The 18,219-nt window shown below is 39.0% G+C and overlaps 1 protein-coding gene across 3 annotated transcripts in view; it reads right to left on the minus strand.

Annotated features, from left to right (window-relative positions):
* Positions 1-18,219, minus strand: part of RPGRIP1 (RPGR interacting protein 1) — a 179,037-nt gene that overhangs the window by 4,430 nt on the left and 156,388 nt on the right. For all 3 annotated transcript variants that reach the window (XM_081506750.1, XM_081506753.1, XM_081506751.1), the window contains 2 exons: positions 10,232-10,329; positions 1,811-2,003 (listed from right to left, as the gene is read on the minus strand). In XM_081506750.1, coding sequence (XP_081362876.1) covers positions 1,811-2,003; positions 10,232-10,329 — 291 coding nt within the window. The remainder of the gene's footprint in view (positions 1-1,810; positions 2,004-10,231; positions 10,330-18,219) is intronic.

The following is an 18,219-nucleotide window of genomic DNA, read 5'->3' on the forward strand; positions in this document are numbered from 1 at the left end:
TTTTTTAGGGCAGCCTAGAAATTTGGGTTTTGAGGTAGGTTCAACTCAAGATGCCTGATTCAACATCCATTCCCCTCTTCCTCCTCATTTTTACACAGGACTGTTGCAGCCTCAAATAAATTAGCCTATGTTTTCTAGTCTCTAGGTTAGCTAGGTTTGGCCACATGATGGAGTTCTGCCCACTAGGCTGTGTGAAATCTTGGAGGCATTCTTCCTTTCTGCAGCTGCTACTAAGGACCTTAAGGCAAATGAAAGGATGAAAGAAGGGCACAATGGGGATGGGAAGGCAAGACGGGAGTTTGGGTCATGTGCCAAACTATGATGTAGGGATAGGATACACTTTAAAGGTTGGGGGTGGGGTAAGGGGTTGAAGAATGAGAAGCAGCTATTAGAAATTTTAAAAAAAAGAAAAACCTAATCAATGACTGGAAGATAATATTAAGGAAGTATCTCCTACCCCTGTCAAAAAAGAAATAAAGAAAAAAGCAGAAGTAGAGTTATAGGAGGAAAGTGATAAAATTAGAGGATCAATTTGGAAGATCCAAAATTCTACTAAGAAAATGAGAAAATGTAGCGGGACAAAGTTATCAGAGAAAGGAAAACAAGTTTCCATGAGCTTCCAGATTTAAAGAGCCCACTGAATGGCCAGAACAATTAAAGAAAATATATGCACATGATTCTGAAATTGAAGAACACTAAAAATAAAGAAAAATATTAAAGTCTTCTGGGGAGGTAGGAGGTAGTTTTCATATAAGAGCTAGACTCCAGGTCTGGACCTAGAAGATCATGGACCAACAGCTTTGAAATTCTGAATGAAAAATGTTTTCAACATAGATTTTTATACTTGGTCTAATCATCAATCAAATACATATATGGATTTATTTGAGAATAGATTTATTTGCATGAATAGAGATTTCATGCAAGACTGTCTCAAAATATTTACTTCCAATGTACTCTTTCTTTAAAAGCTATTCAAAAACATGATCCATTAGAATATAATAAATCAGATAGAGGGTGACATAGGACCCAGGAGATAAGAAATGCAGTAATAAAAGAGAATTAAACTCTCCAAATGGGGCGGCAGTGGGATAATAGAGGAGAAGAACAAGAAGATAAAGAGATATCTTCAGGAAAAAAAAAAAAAACAGATAACTTATATGATAGGTTGTTTATTTGAAAATTTAAAAATCTGCTGGAGGATGTAGAAAGAATCACAACAGGTATAACAAAAAAAGAAAATGAAAAATTGAGACCACAATGATACAAGAAAGAAGTTATATCATGGTGTGCAACTTGGCTCTATAAGAATATTTGCATAGTCACAATAATAGAAACAATTACAACTACTTAAAAATTAAATAAAATTATGATCCAACTGTACAGGAGAAAGAGAACATGGATGTGATGTAAGAGAGGCAAATTTTATGTGCCAAGATAGGAAGTCAGCAGATAATGTCTAAAATTCCTGAATCAGGAAACTGCAAAAGAAGCATTTGCTCAGAGACATGGGGTTAAATAACAGAAGAAAGAAAAAAGAGCAGAAAAAGTGAAAAGTGGAGTGGTGGACTGAGGAAGGGGTCAGAGAGGAGTGAGGGGGAGTGATTTGTAGAGAATGAGTGGAGCAAAGGCCTGCTTTATTTTAATCAAAAATCTTTTTAGGCCAATTTGATATGTTAAAACCATATGCATATATTGCTTTGATAAATAAAAGAAAAGGGTTAGATCCACCCCAACAGAATCCCAGAACAGTTCAGATCCCTCAGGCTTCCCTGTCAGCTTCCCCCCCTGCTGATCACAAGGGACACCTCACCCTTGCTGAAGTGGAAGTGGATCTCTTCTCCTGCTCTCGGTTTCCTCAGGGATACTGGAGTCTCCGTCTCTGACAAGGGCAGGTCGTAGAACCTGTATTCCACGTACACCTGTTCCACATTCTCATCACACATCACTTCAGCCTCTGGGTAGAAGGCCAGGGAGACGATTTCAATGCACATCTTCTCTGAACCCTGACAATGAAAATATTCATTTCCTATAAGCTGGTGGTACCAGTGTTTATACTCCATTTAATGAACACATTACTCTCTATAATCACAGGCACACTCCACCTAACATACTACTCCTTGAGAATCAATTTAGTGGCACCTAAAGCTGGCACCAAGAGACCACTTGGCTGAATTGGCACTGCTAATCATGGGAAATTGGTAAAGAGAATCCAGGTCCTCTATCTCCCAGCCCAGAAAATCATTTCTCCAGACCAGCTTTTCTCAGCCATCACCACAGAGAGAAAGACTCAAGAAACTTCCTGAGAAAACAGATTGTTTTCTTAAACTTTCTTGACAAAAACCAACCCAGCTCTTCCCCGCAGTTAGATCCTAAGAGAACTGCCAATTTAGTGGCTGTTTTAGCCACTAAAGCAAAGGGCTGCCCAGTACCCCCTGGGCCCCCAATGTCACCCTGCCAAGTACAAGGCACACAGCAGACCACCCTGCACTCCAGCTCTTTGAGCTCTGCTTCAGACTTGCTGCCATGGCCAACATCCTCTCTTATTACATGCAATACAAACTATTATTTTGTATTCTATTCTATCTCAGTTTTTTGGTTTATTTGTTTTAGTGCTGGCCGGATCCCTTATTTTTATTTCATTTTCCACTACAGGATGTCTACTCACAGTTGGAAAACATTGCGCCACAGTTATGACATGATAGCCGTTAGCCACATGTGGCTACTCAGCACTCGAAACGTGGCTAATCTGAATTGAGATGTGCTATAAGTGTAAAATTCATGCACAATGTTGAAGACTTTGCATTAAAAAGGAATATGATATCTCAATAATTTTTATATATTGATTTCATGTGGAAATGATGATTCTTTGGATAGATTAAATAAAATACACCTTAATTTCACTTGTTTCTTTTTATACTTTTAATGTGGACACTAGAAAACTTTATATTACATTGGTGGCTCACATTATAATTCTGTTGGACAGCACTTCATAGACTGTAAGCTCCATAGGTTCTAGAACCGTAAGTCTGTTTTGCTAACCCCTTTAGACCTAACATCTAACATACCACTAATTTGTTTTCTTATCTCTCCATGTCAACTAGGTCTAAATTTTAAAAAATTACTTTTGACTCTTTCCCTCATAGTTGTTCTCATTCCATTATATTGAGGATGTTGGGGGGGAAGTTTTCATAAAACTGTGAGAAAAAAAAGCCATTACAGGGTGACAGTGTAAATTAGTATCATTTAGGGGATGATAATGTGGTAGAATCCATCAAAATTTCAAGAACACATTCCTTTTGAAATCAGCAGTTCCATTTCTAGGAATCTATTCCACAGACATTAACCAAGAACAAAATAGTACACATGAACAAAGGTGTTACTGCAGCATTATTTCCTCACTCTTACCTTCTTTTATTGTAGATACCTGGCTGTACAGAAACAAAAACAACAAGGTCTACATACAGGGCAAATTCTGCAAAAGCTAGGTGCAGTCACCAAGCATTTGTTCCTCTCAAGGCTCATTTATAAAGGCTGGCTATGAGATTTTACAGTGGAACCCCCCCCCCACCTTTACTGAGATAAAACTGACATATAACATTCCCTTGCCTTCCAGTACCTTAGATCAAGGGTCCCCAACCTCCTGAATCTAAAGCCTGGTGATGTGAGGTGGAGCTGATGTAAATAATAATAGAATTAAAGTGTACAATAAATGTAATGTGCTTGAATTATCCCCATGCCACCCCCACCCCAGTCTGTGGAAAAACTGTTTTCCACGAAACCAAGTTTCTGCTACCAAAAAGAGTGGAGACCTCTGCCTTAGATGAACCAAACTATTGCTACCTCAGGACATTTACATCTGCCATGTCCTCTACCTGAAGTAATTATCCCTCAAGGATTCCCTTCTCATTCTTCAGATTTCAGCTGAAATGTCCTCTCCTCAGAGAATTCTTTCCTTACTACCTCATTTAACTCAACTCTTCCCATTACTATTATATCACCCAATTTGCTTTCTCTGTAGTATTTAGAATCAGCAAGTACCAGTTTGTTCAGTGATTTATGTCTGTTTTCACTCAGTAGAACATTAAGATTCAAAAAGGAAAGGACTAAGTCTACCTTATTTACCATATTGTATCCACAGAGCCTGGCAAATAGTAAGACAGGTAACTCCATGATTACTTGTTGAAGGACTCACACGGGTCCTGTGAGGGTTATATGGATGCAACTAGAGACTATCATACTAAGTGAAGTAAGTCAGAAAGAGAAAGACAAATACCATATGATATCACTTATATGTGGAATCTAAAACATGACACAAATGAATCTATCTAGGAAACAGAAACAAACTCACAGACATTGAGAACAGACTCATGGTTGCCAAGGGGGAGAGGGTTGGGGGAGCCATGGAGTAAGAAATTGGGGTTAGCAGATGTAAGCTATTACATACAGAAAGGATAAACAAAAAGGTCCTAAGCTATAGCACAGAGAACTATATTTAATATCCTATGATAAATCATAGTGGAAAAGAATATAAAAAAGAATGTGTATATACACATTCTTTTTTTATATTTGGCCACCTGATGTGAAGAACTGATTCATTTGAAAAGACCCTGACGCTGAGAATGATTGAAGGTGGGAGGAGAAGGGGACAACAGAGAATGAGATGATTGGATGGCATCACCGACTCAATGGACATGAGCTTGAGTAAGCTCTGGGAGTTGGTGATGGACAGGGAAGCCTGGCGTGCTGCAGTCCATGGGGTCGCAAAGAGTCAGACATGACTGAGTGACTGAACTGAACGGAACTGAATATATGTATAACTGAGTAACTTTGCCACATAGAAAATAACACAACATTGTAAATCATCTATACTTCAATTAAAAAATAAATAAAATAAAAATCAAAACAAACTAGTGAATATATGAAAAAGAAAGAGACACACAGATACAGAGAACAAACTAGTGGTTGCCAGTGGGGAGGGGAAAGCAGGGAGGGGCAAGATAGGAGTAGGGGATTAGGCCGTAAAACTACTATGTATAAAATAAATGGGCTGCAAGGATATATTGTACAAGCCAAGGAATATAGCCAATATTTTATAATAATTATGAATGGATAATAACCTTTAAGAATTATGAATCACTGTTGTACACCTGAAACTTATATACTATTATACAGCTATACCTTGTGGTGATGTGCTTTAGTCGCTAAGCCATATCCAACTCTTGCAGCCCCATGAACTGTAGCCTTCTAGGCTCTTCTGTCCATGGGATTCTCCAGGCAAGAATACTGGACTAGGTTGCCATGTCCTCCTCCAAGGGATCTTCCCAACCCAGTAATGGAACCCGGGTCTCCTGCATTGCAAGCAGATATTTTACCAACTGAGCTATTTTTTAAAAAAGAAAAACTTTTTCAAAAAAGAAAAATGCATGTTTCGGAATAACATAGACCAAAACTGTTTTGAAAAATGAGGGAAACTGAATGAAGAGTACGTGGTACCTCTCCATACATTTTTTTTTGTAACTGTTTACAAATCTGTAATTATTTCAAGATAAAAAGCATTGTAAAAGAATAATACATACAGTTGATCTATAGTTTGATGTCATTTATATAATTAGCAATATTATATATGTAACTAGTAGTATTGACCATATTAACAACTGAAATATATGTTAACTCATTTGAACTTGCTAGCAGAACCCCTAAGAGCAGTTCGTTATTTAGCATTAGTGACAGACAGAGAGCTCCCTTTGGCTTATTCAGGTATGTTAGCTAATTTTGAGAGGAGAGAAGGGCAGAGTTCCTAAAACTAATTAATACACATAATGGGTCAAGAAATCTTCAATTCCTGAACTTAAGAGTATAAGAAAATAGAATAAACCTCTATTTTATTGGTTCTCGATATACACTATATACACTATGGCCAAGAGACAGTAATCTGAGGCCATAGAGCAAATAGAAATAATTGCTCCCTTCTCATTAGGAGATGTTAATAAGAGGATGGGGGGGGTTAGTTATATGGTCCACTCAGTAGGAGACTGACTCCTGAGATCAGAAACAGAACTTCATATGGAGGAAACCATGAGGTTCGGATTGAGATCCCTTCCTGGGGATACCTGGAAGTACAAAACGCCTTTAGGAACCTTGTGCTGATTAACAGAGCCTCCTCTGGAACAGTCCTACTCACATCCCATGATAAAGGAAGTCTTCTAATTCTGGACTTTAAGAGAGGGAGTTAAAGACCCAAATGTACTATGACTGCTTTGCTTTTTTTTTTTATCAGTACAAGGGAAAGACATTTGCAAAAGTTCTTAAAGTTATAACCGATACAACTGACTTGGCAGTCAGAAGGGAAATGACAGCCCTCTGTCTGGATCTCCTCCCCTTAGGGCTTTGCCCTTCCTTGTAGGGGCCACTACCACACCACAGAAGCTTGCACTGGGAAACTAAAGTATTTCAGAGAGGAGATAGACTGTTGCCACCATCAACATCATCATCACTATCATTTAGTGCTTAATTTGTCCCAAGCACTATATTAAACCCTTATCACATATTACCTTATTTAAATCTTTCCACATGGCTATAAAGTGGGCATATATATCACCACTTTACAACCTCAATATGCATAGTACCACTATTTACAATAGCCAAGACACATGGAAGCAATCTAAATGTTCATCAACAGACGAATAAACATGTTGTGTGTGTGTGTGTATACACATACTGGGCTTCCCAGGTGGAGCTAGTGGTAAAGAACCCACTTGCCAATTTAGGAGATGCAAGAGATGCAGGTTCGATCCCTGAATCAGGAAGATCTCCTGGAGGAGGGCATGGCAACCCACTCCAGTATTTTTGCCTGGAGAACCCCACGGATAGAGGAGCCTGGCAGGCTACAGTCCATGGGGTTGCAAACAGTTGGGCATGACTGAAGCAATTTAGCACAGCACAACACATACATATATATATACTATGGAATATTACTCAGCCAGGAAATAATGTCATTTGCAACAACGTGGGTGGACCTAGAGATTATCATACTAAGTGAAGTGAAACAGACAAATGTCATATGATATTACTTATATGTGGAATCTAAAATATAATACAAATGAACTTATTTACAAAACAGAAATAGACTTGGACATAGAAAACAAATCTAGGGTTACCAAAGGGGAAAGGAGGAGGGATAAATTAGGGTACGTGGTGAGCAGATATAAACTACTACATATAAAATAAAGAACAAAGACCTACTGTATAGGACAGGGAACTATATTCAATATCTTGTAATATCTTATAATGGAAAATAATCTGAGAAAGAATATATATAACTGAATCACACTGCTGTACACCTGAAGCATTGTAAATAAACTGTACTTCAATTTAAAAATTATTACCACTTTACAGACGAGGAAATAGACCCTAACAGAGGTTAAATAACTCCCCCCAAATGGTATAGATATTAATAGCAGAGCCTGGATCTAAACCACTTTTGTCTGAACCACATTTCCATGTTCCTAAACATTACATTCTCTTGCTTCCTCCATTGCTGTGGCTGACTCCAGGCAGAAGAGGGCCAGAGCCCAACTACTGTCTCTGGACCTTCAACCTCTTCCATCTTTCATGCCCAGCTATTTTGAAATACAAACAGGATTGAGTATGAGGCAGGAAAGACAAGGCTGGGCCCAAAGACAGCCTATATACCTCCTTATTTTACACTTAATGAGACAATGAACATGGAGAAATGGCATCGAAAACAGAAACTTTTAGCATCTGAACAAGAAACTCTGACCACAAAAACCATGGCACATGAGCAGTAAAAATATACAGACTGCTGATAACCCTGTTTGACCTTCCCCTGTGGTGCCTGACTAGTCAGGGAGAACAGTTCTTAGAGCACTTGTACAATGTCTTCAGGAAATAAATGTGTGAGACCCAGAGGTGATGCAACCTGGGGCAATCCAAGCCATACTTCAACCTTCCCCTCAATGAATATTCCACCCCTAATCAAAAATATTCCCATCCTTTCAAAGGGCTAAAAATAGGATAAAAGGAGGATCAAAAAACCTTGTGGCATGCCCCTCACTTGTGAGGAGGCCTTCACTCTGAGTGTGTAACTTTCGCTTCTGCCTCAATAAATTTATTCAGGCCATGCTGCACAGCTTGTGAGGTCTTAGTTCCCTGACCAGAGATTGAATCTGGGCCACAGCAGTGAAAATGCCAATCCTAACCACTGGACCACTACGAAATTTCCCCTGCTCCTTTGCTCTCTTTAATCCTCACCCTTGGTGTTTTTTTTTTTTTTCTTTTCCCCTTTGTGCTTTGTGTTACCCATCCAAATTCTTATAGATGAGTTGAACAAGAGCCTGGACTTTTTTTTTCTTTTGCCTGCACCATGTAGCTTGTGGAATCTCAGTTTCCCCACCAGGGATTGAACCCAAGCTATGGCAGTAAAAGCATGGAATCCTAACCATGGGAACTCCCAAACCTGGACTTTTGATAAAGCTTTTCTGGTATCAAGTATACGTGTGTCTGTGTTTTAAGTTTAATTTGATAATAACACTAATTTTTACTAAATGTGATCAGATTCCATATTTAGTTTATCAAGTAACATTTTTGGGTACATAAAGGTTTGAGTACAGAATGAAGACCTCATTTAAGAGTATTTAATTTAGGGTAATTTTTATTTTAATTATTTATTTTTAGTTTTGACTGCACTGTGTCTTCATTGTGTGTGTGGGTTTTCTCTAGTTGTGGAGAGCACGGGCTACTCTTCGTTGCGGTGTGCAGCTTCTCATTGCTGTGGTTTCCTTTGTTGAGGAGCACAGGCTCTAAAGGTGCATGGACTTCAGTAGCTGTGGTACACGGGCTTAGTTGCTCTGCAGCATGTAGAATCTTCCTGGACCAGGGATTGAACCCGTCTCCCCTGCCCTGGCAGGTGGGTTCCTAACCACTGGACCGCCAGGGAAGTCCTAGGGTAATATTTTTAATGTCATCAGTCTGACTTGTGGTTCCAAATTTGCTTATCAGCTGACTGCTTTTTGGGTTGATCTGAGAGGTACACAGTTTAGAAAACTTGACTCAAGGTCCACCTCTTTTATTACCGCTACAATCCTGGACATATCACCTGGTCTTCTTCACCTTATGATGGCTAAGGTGTTATGGTCTAGTTCGAATTCTATAGCTCTGATCTGTCTTACAAACATTTCTCAAGATATTAGTTACATAGTGTCCAAAAAAGATATGACAGATAAAAGTTCAGAAAATAAACTTAACTATTTGCCATATTAACGGCCTGAGTCTACTGCACTAGAATTGTTTCTCCCCACTCCAATATCCTTCATTTTTCTATAAAACCTCAGTATGAGTTTCTGACTTTCAAAGAAGAGTTTTCTGATCTCTACAAAAGCAACAGTAATTTTCCTGTTTGGAATTCTCACAAACCTTAGAGTTATATCACATAATCTATCCACTTGATTCTAGATAGCCCTATGCTTTCCTTTATTGTTTCTAATAAGGTTCATAATTCTCAATTAGATTTTAATCTTTCATTCAGTCACTCATTCAACAAATACTTATTGACTGCCTACAAATGTACAAGGGAGCATTCTCGCAGTTAGAGTGATTGTCTTCTATCTCATCTATAACTTCACAGTATTCCAATAAAATGACTGTGAATATACCTGTGAATATTTATTCATATGTGTGTGTGTGTGTGTGTGTGTGTGTGTGTGTGTGTGTGTGTGCAGCCTCAATTAGTTCCAAAAGAGATTTGAGGCCAAAATGCTTAATATATAATTGTAATTACAAGTTTTAAAGGTTGAATAAAAACCTTCAAAAACTGAATGATCTCTCTGAGCCCTCCCAGAAAGAATCCTTTCCTTTCTTTCAGCCTCCACCTCCCAAAGTAAATCTGCTCTCTTAAGGCAGATTTAAAGAAAGGGGTGTCACAGGCTGGGTAAATCACAATTTACAATGAAGGAAGTAGGTAAGGGATCCAAAGAGGAGAGACAAGTGTTGAAGTCAGTCCTCATTCATATTAGTGCCAAATCAAGAAAATAATCCTTTCATCTGCCTGTATCAACAGACTTCCATTCAATCGCAATGTAAATTTAACTAAATAATTTGTATTTCCCATCTGGTTCATTACAACTGGATTTGAACTTCGCTCACATGGCCCTTAAGCACACTGTCATTACTTACAATCTTGGCTCATGCACAATGGTTACCCCAGTGTACTTACTGCCTTAAGACATTTCTGAGACACAGGTATTACTATCTCATCGCTGTCTGTAGTTTGTGCATCACTGACTTCAGAAGCTTGTTCACAGAATTCTTTATCTGTCAGAGAAGAGACTAGAGTTACAGAGCTGTTTTGGAGCATGCTGTCTAGCCCAGAAAAGACTTAATATCTACATCTTCAATTTACTGTCTAGATACTAATTCTGAGTACCTAGATTTTGGCTGTGGTTACTAAGAATCAAACCCTCTTTTCTAAAGTTTCACTTCTTCAGAAGATTACCAAACACACAAGGTTCACTTCTGAAAAATAGAAAAGGAAGGAAGGTAGATACTGGGTAGAGAGAAAATTTGTCCTTTCAGGGACTGGAGAAAATTACTAATCAAGGAAAAACAGTATAATCAGGATGCAGCAGATTGTATTTTACAAAGACTGGCATCAAACAGTATCTCTCATCCCACATGCTCTTTCTTACAATGTGATCTTGATACTCCTAAAACTTTTTTTAAGGTAGGTCTATTTACTTACTTTTAAATTTTCATTTTATATTAGATTATAGTTGACTTACAATGCTGTGTTAGTTTTAGGTATACAGCAAAATGATTTAGTTGTACATATACATAGATTTATTCTTTTCCAGATTCTTTTCCCATATAGGTTATTACAGAGTATTGAGTAGAGTTCCCTGTGCTATACAATAGGTCCTTGTTGATTATCTATTTTATATACAGTAGTGTATACATGTTAATCCCAAACTTCTAATTTATCCCTCCCCTCCACCTTTCCCCTTTGGTAACTATAAATCTGTTTTCTAGGTCTGTGAGTCTGTTTCTGTTTTGTAAATAAATAACTTACATAACTGCATTTGTATAATTTTTTAGATTCCACATATAAGTGATATCATATTCTATGTCTTTCTCTGTTTGAATTACTTCACTTAGTAGGATAATCTCTAAGTCCATCCATGTTGTTGCTAATATCATTATTTCATTCTTTTTATGGCTGAGTAATATTCCATTACCTCATCTTTTAAATCTACGTATCTATCATTGGATATTTAGATTGCTTCCATGTCTTGGCTACTGTAAATACTGCTTCAGTGAACACTGGGGTGCACATCTTTTCAAAGTATGATTTTTCCAGATATGTGCCTAAAGTGGGATTGCAGGATCAAATGGTAGCTCTATTTTTAGTTTTTTGAGGAACCTCCATACTGTTTTCCATAATGGCTATACCAATTTACATTGCCATCAATACTGTAAGAGTATCTCCACACACCCTCCAGCATTTATTATTGGTAGACTTTTTAATGATGGCCATTCTGACCTGTGTGAAGTGGCACCTCATTGTAGTTTTGATTTGCATTTCTCTAATAATTAGCATCTTTCCATGTGCCTATTGGCCATCTGTATGTCTTCTTTGGGGCAATGCCTATTTAGGTCTTCTGCCCATTTTCTGATTGGGTGTTTTGTTTTCTTGTTGTTGAGTTGTTGGAGCTGTTTGGGAATTAAGTCCTTGTTGGTCACATTATTTGCAAATATTTTCTCCAGTTCTCTAGTTTTCTTTTCATTTTGTTTATGGTTTCCTTTGCTATGCACAAACTTGTAAAGTTTGATTAGGTCCCATTTGTTTATTTTTGGTTTTGATTCTATTGCTTTGGGAGACTGACCTAAGAAAACACTGGTACAATTCAGGTCAGGGAATGTTTTGCCTATGATCTGCAATGTGGGAGACCTGGGTTTGATCCCTGGGTTGGGAAGATCCCTTGGAGGAGGGCATGGTAACCCACTCCATTATTCTCGCCCGGAAAATCCCCATGGACAGAGGAGCCTGGAGGGCTGCAGTCCATGGGGTTGCAGAATCGGACACGACTGTGCAACTAAGCACAGAAGTTTCATGGTGTCTTGTCTAAGTTCTCTCTTTTTTTCTGTATGTGGATAAGATTGTCCCAGAGCCATTTATTGGAAAGATTATATTTCCCTACTGAATGACTTTGAAACCTTTGTGGAAAATCAATTGACAATAAATGTAAGGATCTATTTCTGGATTAGCAATTCTGTTCCACGATATATAAATCTATCTTTGTGCTAACACTGACAGTGTAACACTGTCTGAATTGCTGCAGCTTCACAGTAAGCTTTGAAATCAAATAGTACAAAAATTTCAATTTTTTTCTTTTACTAAATTGTTTCAGGTAGATTCTTTGCTTTTCTATATAAAATTTGGGTAGAACTGCATCATTTTTATAATTTTGAGTGGTCCAATCCATAAACATGGTACATTTCTTCATTTATTTGAATTTTCCTTAACTTCTCTTAAAAACTTTTGTAGATTTCAGTATATAGGACTTACCTTTCTTTCATTAAACTTATTCCTAAACCTCTTTAAAGTTTTGGTGATAGTATGAATGTAACTGTTTTCTTCATTTAAGATTGTTCATTTATAAAATATGGAAATACAATTAATTTTGAAATATTGATTTATATATTGCAACCTTGTTCACTTGCTCTTAGTTTCAGTTGTTTAAAATTTTTATTGGTTTCTTATGATTTTCTAAATAGAAGATCATGTTGATTGCAAATAAAGGTAACACTACTTCCTCTTTTCCCATCTGTATGACTTTTCTTCTTCTTGCCTTATTGCAATAATTTTTTTCTTATTGCAATAATTAAAACCTCCACTACAATGTTAAACAGGAGTGCTGGATTGTCTGCATTTTGCAACCAGTTCATGCAGGTGCCTGGCAACACCTCCAAGCTCTAATGAAGGCTCTGTTTCTCCTAGTGCTGAGGTCATGTGGATGCAGACATCTATGTTTGAAGGAGAAGCCCTCAGAAGGTTTTGGTCAAAAGAGTCTGGTCTTTGTCTTTTCCTGGATGGGGATACACTTCAGAGCGGCACAGACTGTGAGGGCTGCTACTTCTTCATCCATCTCAGTAACTAGCAGTTTCTTGTTATTATATACAACATTTTGGAGAGTGAGAAGCAGGAAGACACTAGGACACTGAGGATGTGCAGAAGCTACTCTTTGAGGAAAAAAGACTAAAGAACTCCCAACTGACCCAAGCAGCATACTTATTCAGCCTCTCTAATGAAAAGAGAGTCAGGAGGCCAGCCACAATTTTTGACTGCCAAGTGTCAATTAGAGGTCAAATGGGACTTACTGAAATACAAAGCATAGTCTGAAAAGAATAAACCGTTTTCCTCAATGATGGAAGGTGGTTTTGCACCATCTTTACAAATCTCAGGAAGAGCAGTTTGTGAAGGATGCAATGGTCTATGATAAGGAGATGTCCCAATATTTGAAAAATAAAATGGATATCATGAACTCAAATTGTTCTGCCTCAAGCACTATCAAAACTTTCAGAAAGGTTTGTTATAGTTACAAAAGGGGATATTTCTGGAGAATGAAAATGTATCAAAACCAGATATTGAGAGTCCAAGAATGATCAATAATTGCTTCCTTTCTGGATGAATCTTTGTTCTGTGTTTGGCTCAAACAAGAATCTAGTATTTCTGGACATCAGAGATTTCTTAGTACTTCATTGGTGAGGATTCTTTATGAGAAATTAGGCTCTTCTACCTGTCATGCGCAGAAAGTGATTCTCAAAGTTATTTCCTCAGCTGATGCTTATTGAAACTTCTGCCTCACTTTTGGTGGCTATAAGTAGCAACACATAAGAAGGCAACACATCTGGCCTTCAAAGGAAATGACCAAAATGATGTTCTTTCCCCATTGTGTGAGGCCTTGAGACACCCAAAATCTAATCTGTACTGTCTCATGCTGGTATCTTGTTCTGTCACAATTCATCAATGAGTTCATCTTTCCTCTTCCCTTTGAAACCAAGCACTCACTGGCATTCTTGAACCTCACAGAAAATGAGCTTCTGGATGAAAGTGTCAAGTTGCTGTATGTAACTTTGAGACACCTAAAGTGCTTCCTCCAGAGGCTGACACTGGAAAATTGTTACCTTAAAAAAACCTATTGCAACGATCTCTCTTCTACTTTGATTGTCAGTCAGAGGCTGACACACTGCTCTTGGTAAGAAAGTCCTCACGGATGACAGGATGAACCTTTTGTGTGTAAGGGCTTGAGTTACCCCCAGTGTAAACCCTAGATCCTGGGGCTACAGTGCTGCAATATAACCAGGGATGTTTGCAATCATTTCTCAAAGCTTCTCTAACAAAAATCAAGCCTAAAACACTTGAATCTGGGGCTGAATTACACAGGAATTACTGTACTCAAGTTTCTGTGTGAATCTTTGAAAAAACCACTGTGGGAGATCAACCAAGATGGTGAAACAGAAAGACCCTGAGCTCATCTCCTCTCGCAAACACACCAAAATCACAACTTTTGGCAGAACTATCAGGGAAAAAAACAGAACCTTCTAGAAAGAAAATTCAATTAAAGCTATAAAGAAGGAACCACAACAAGATGGGTAGGGGGTGGACTTGTGATACAGTCAAGTGCCATACCCTCTGGTGGGCGACCCACAAACTGGGGAATGATTACAACTGCAGAAGTTCTCCCAGAGGAGAGGGAGATCTGAGCCACACACTGGGTTTCTCAGCCTAGGGGACCTGCACTGGAAAGATGCACCCCCAGAGCATCTAACTTTGAAGGCCAGACAAGCTTACTTTCAGGAATCCCAGGGGGCTGGGAAATAGAGACTTCATTTTAAAGTGTGCACACAAAATCTCATATGCTGGAGGACTCATGGAGGAAGCAATAAATTGAGAGGAGCTTGATAGGAATCCCACCTGCTGATCTTGAAGAATCTCTTAGAGAGACAGTAGGCAAGTGCAGCTTACCTTGGGGACATGGACACTGAGAGCAGCCATTTTGAGGGGCTCCTTCTACCACCTAGACACTGCTGCTGGCAAGCACCACTGTGGAATCCTCCCTCTACTTAGTAGCCTCAGGACCCAGCCCTACAGGCCCAGTGGCCTGTAGGTACCAGTGCTGGGATGCATCAGGCCAAGCAACTAACTGGGTGGGGAGACAGCCCCACCCATTAGCAGACAGGCTGACTCGAGACTCCACGAGCTCACAGTCAACTCTGGACATGGCCCACCCCTCTAGAGGGCCTGCTCTAGCCTCTGGACCAGCCTTACCCACCAGGGGGCAGACATCATACACAAGCAAACCACAATCACCCAGTAGGCCAAACCCGGACCTGGGACTGCCTGCGCCCCAGCCATGCCCACTAGAGGGTCAACATGAGCTTTGGGACACCCGGGACCCCACACACAACTGTGTCAGAAATTGGCCCACTCCACCAGTGATCTAACACCAGCTCTAGGACACCCAAGCCCTGCAACAAGACTCCAGGACCTGGTTCTGCCTGCCCGTAGGCTAGCACTAACCCCCGAGTCTGACTTCACCCGCCAGTAAGTAAGCTATAGCCCTGGAGTCTTATGGACCCTGATTATGCCCAGCAGTAGCCCTGAAGACCTCTGGGGTTCCACAATCAGCTGCCTTGTGACTCGATCTTGCCAACTGGTGCCAGCAGCCTCCACAAAAGGCAGGGCCGGGCCAGCAGGTGGACCAGGAGCCAAATAAGCTCACCAGAATGCCCACAGTCAGCCCACCACAACAGAAGGACTCATGCAGCCCTCATGTGGGAACCCCTAGAGCATGTAAACTGAGTGATGAGAGGGGAGTGTGCTGCAGAGATGCATACAATGTCTACTGCAAAAAGCCATTTCTCCAAGGTCAGGAAATAGGAAATACCCAAACTACAAGATAGAGCAACATGGGCAAAATGAGGCAACAGAGGAACATGTTTCGGACAAAGGAACAAGATAAAACCCCAGAAGAAGTAGTTAGTGAAGTGGACATCAGCAATCTACATGAAAAGAAATTCTAGGTAGTGCTTGTAAAGATGATCAAAGAACTTGGCAGAAGGATGAATGTAGACTGAGAATTTATGTAAAGAATCACCCAGAGATGAAGACTACAATGACTGAAATGAAAAATATACTAAAAGGATAAACAGTAGACTAAATGATACCTAGGAATGGATCAGTGAGCTACAGTAGTGGAAATCACTGATACTGAACAGAAACAAGAAAAAACATTGAAAAGAAATAAGGACATTTATAGAGACCTCTGGGACAACACCAAGCACACTAATATTTGCCTTATAGGGGTCCCAGAAGAAGAGTGGGAGACCTTGGTTCGATCCCTGGGTTGGGAAGATCCCCTGGAGAAGGGAAAGTCTACCCACTCCAGTACTCTGGCCTGGAGAATTCCATGGACTGTTTAGTCCATGGGATTGTAAAGAGTCGGACACGACTGAGGGACTTTCACTTTCACTTTCAGAAGAAGAGCCTGACAAAGGGGTAGAGAACATATCTGAAATAACAATAGGTGAAAATTTCCCTAGCTTAGGAAAGCAAATAGTCACCCAACACCAGGAAACATAAAGAGGTCTACATAGGATGAACTGAAAGAAACACACCAAGGTAGAGAGTAATTAAAATGGGAAAAATTTAAGATAAAGAGAGAATATAAAAACAGCAAGGGAAAAGCAACAAATAATATACAAAGGAAGTTCCATAAGGCTATCAGTTGACTTTTCAATAGAAACTCTGCAGGCCAGAAGAGGGTGACATGATATATTTAAAGTGACAAACGAGAAAAACATATAACCAAGAATGTTTTAACCAGCAAGGCTCTCATTCAGATTTGATGGAAAGATCAAAAGCTTTATAGATAAGCAAAAGCTAAAAGAGTTCAGTGCCACCAAACCAGCTTTACAAGAAAGATTAAAGAAATTTCTTTAAGTGAAAAAGACCACAACTAGAAACATTAAAATTATGAAAAGAAAAACTCATCCATCAATAAAGGAAAACATACACAGTAAAGTTAGGAAATCATCCATACACAAAACTAGTAGGAAGGTTAAAAGACAGCAAGTAGGAAAATCATATATACCCATAATTGGGAAAGGAATACGTCAAGACTGTATATTGTCACTCTGCTTATTTAACTTATATTCAGAGTATATCATGCGAAATGCCAGGCTGGGTGAATCACAAGCTGGAATCAAAATTGCCACAAGAAATATCAACAACCTCAGATATACAGCTAACACCATCCTAATGGCAGAAAGTGAAGAGGAACTAAAGACTCTTGATGAAGGTAAAAGAGGAGAGTGAAAAAGCTGGCTTAAAACTCAACATTCAAAACATGAAGATCATGACATCCAGCCCTATCACTTCATGGCAAATAGATGGCAAAAAAATAGAAACAATGGCAGATTTTATTTTCTTGGGCTCCAAAATCATTGCAGATGGTGAGTGCAGCCATGAAATTAAAAGATGCTTGCTCCTTGGAAGAAAACCTATGACAAACCTAGATAGACCCCGATGCTGGGAAAGATTGTGGGCAGGAGGAGAAGAAAGTGACAGAGGATGAGATGGTTGGATGGCATCACCAACTCAATGGACATGAGTCTGAGCAAACTCCAGGAGATAATGAAGGACAGGGAAGCCTGGTGTGCTGCAGTCCATGGGGTTGCAGAGAGTCAGACACAACTTAGCAACTGAACAACAAAGCAGTTAAGGGATATATAAAACAATTAGATGTAAAATATGATATCAAAACCAGTAATTGTAAGAGGAAGGGAGAACAAATACATTTGAAATTAACAGATGAGCAACTTAAAACAATCACACACACACATATATGGATATACAAAAACCTCATTGTAACCACAAATCAAAAATCTATAATAGATAGAAGCACAAGAAAGAAATCCAAACATAACACTAAATATATTAATTCAATCACAGAAGAAGAGAACAAAAAAAAGGAAAGAAAAAAAAAAGGCTATAAAACAACCCCCAAATAATGAACAAAACAGCAATAACTACAAATCAATTACTTAAAAAGTAAATAGCTTAAAGGCTCCAACCAAAAGACATAAATTGGCTGATTGTATACAAAAATAAGACCCATGTATATGCTGCCTACAAGAGACCCA

The sequence above is a fragment of the Giraffa tippelskirchi genome, chromosome 7, assembly GCF_054371585.1.
Source record: "Giraffa tippelskirchi isolate mGirTip1 chromosome 7, T2T-mGirTip1v1.2.pri, whole genome shotgun sequence".
NCBI lineage: Eukaryota > Metazoa > Chordata > Mammalia > Artiodactyla > Giraffidae > Giraffa > Giraffa tippelskirchi.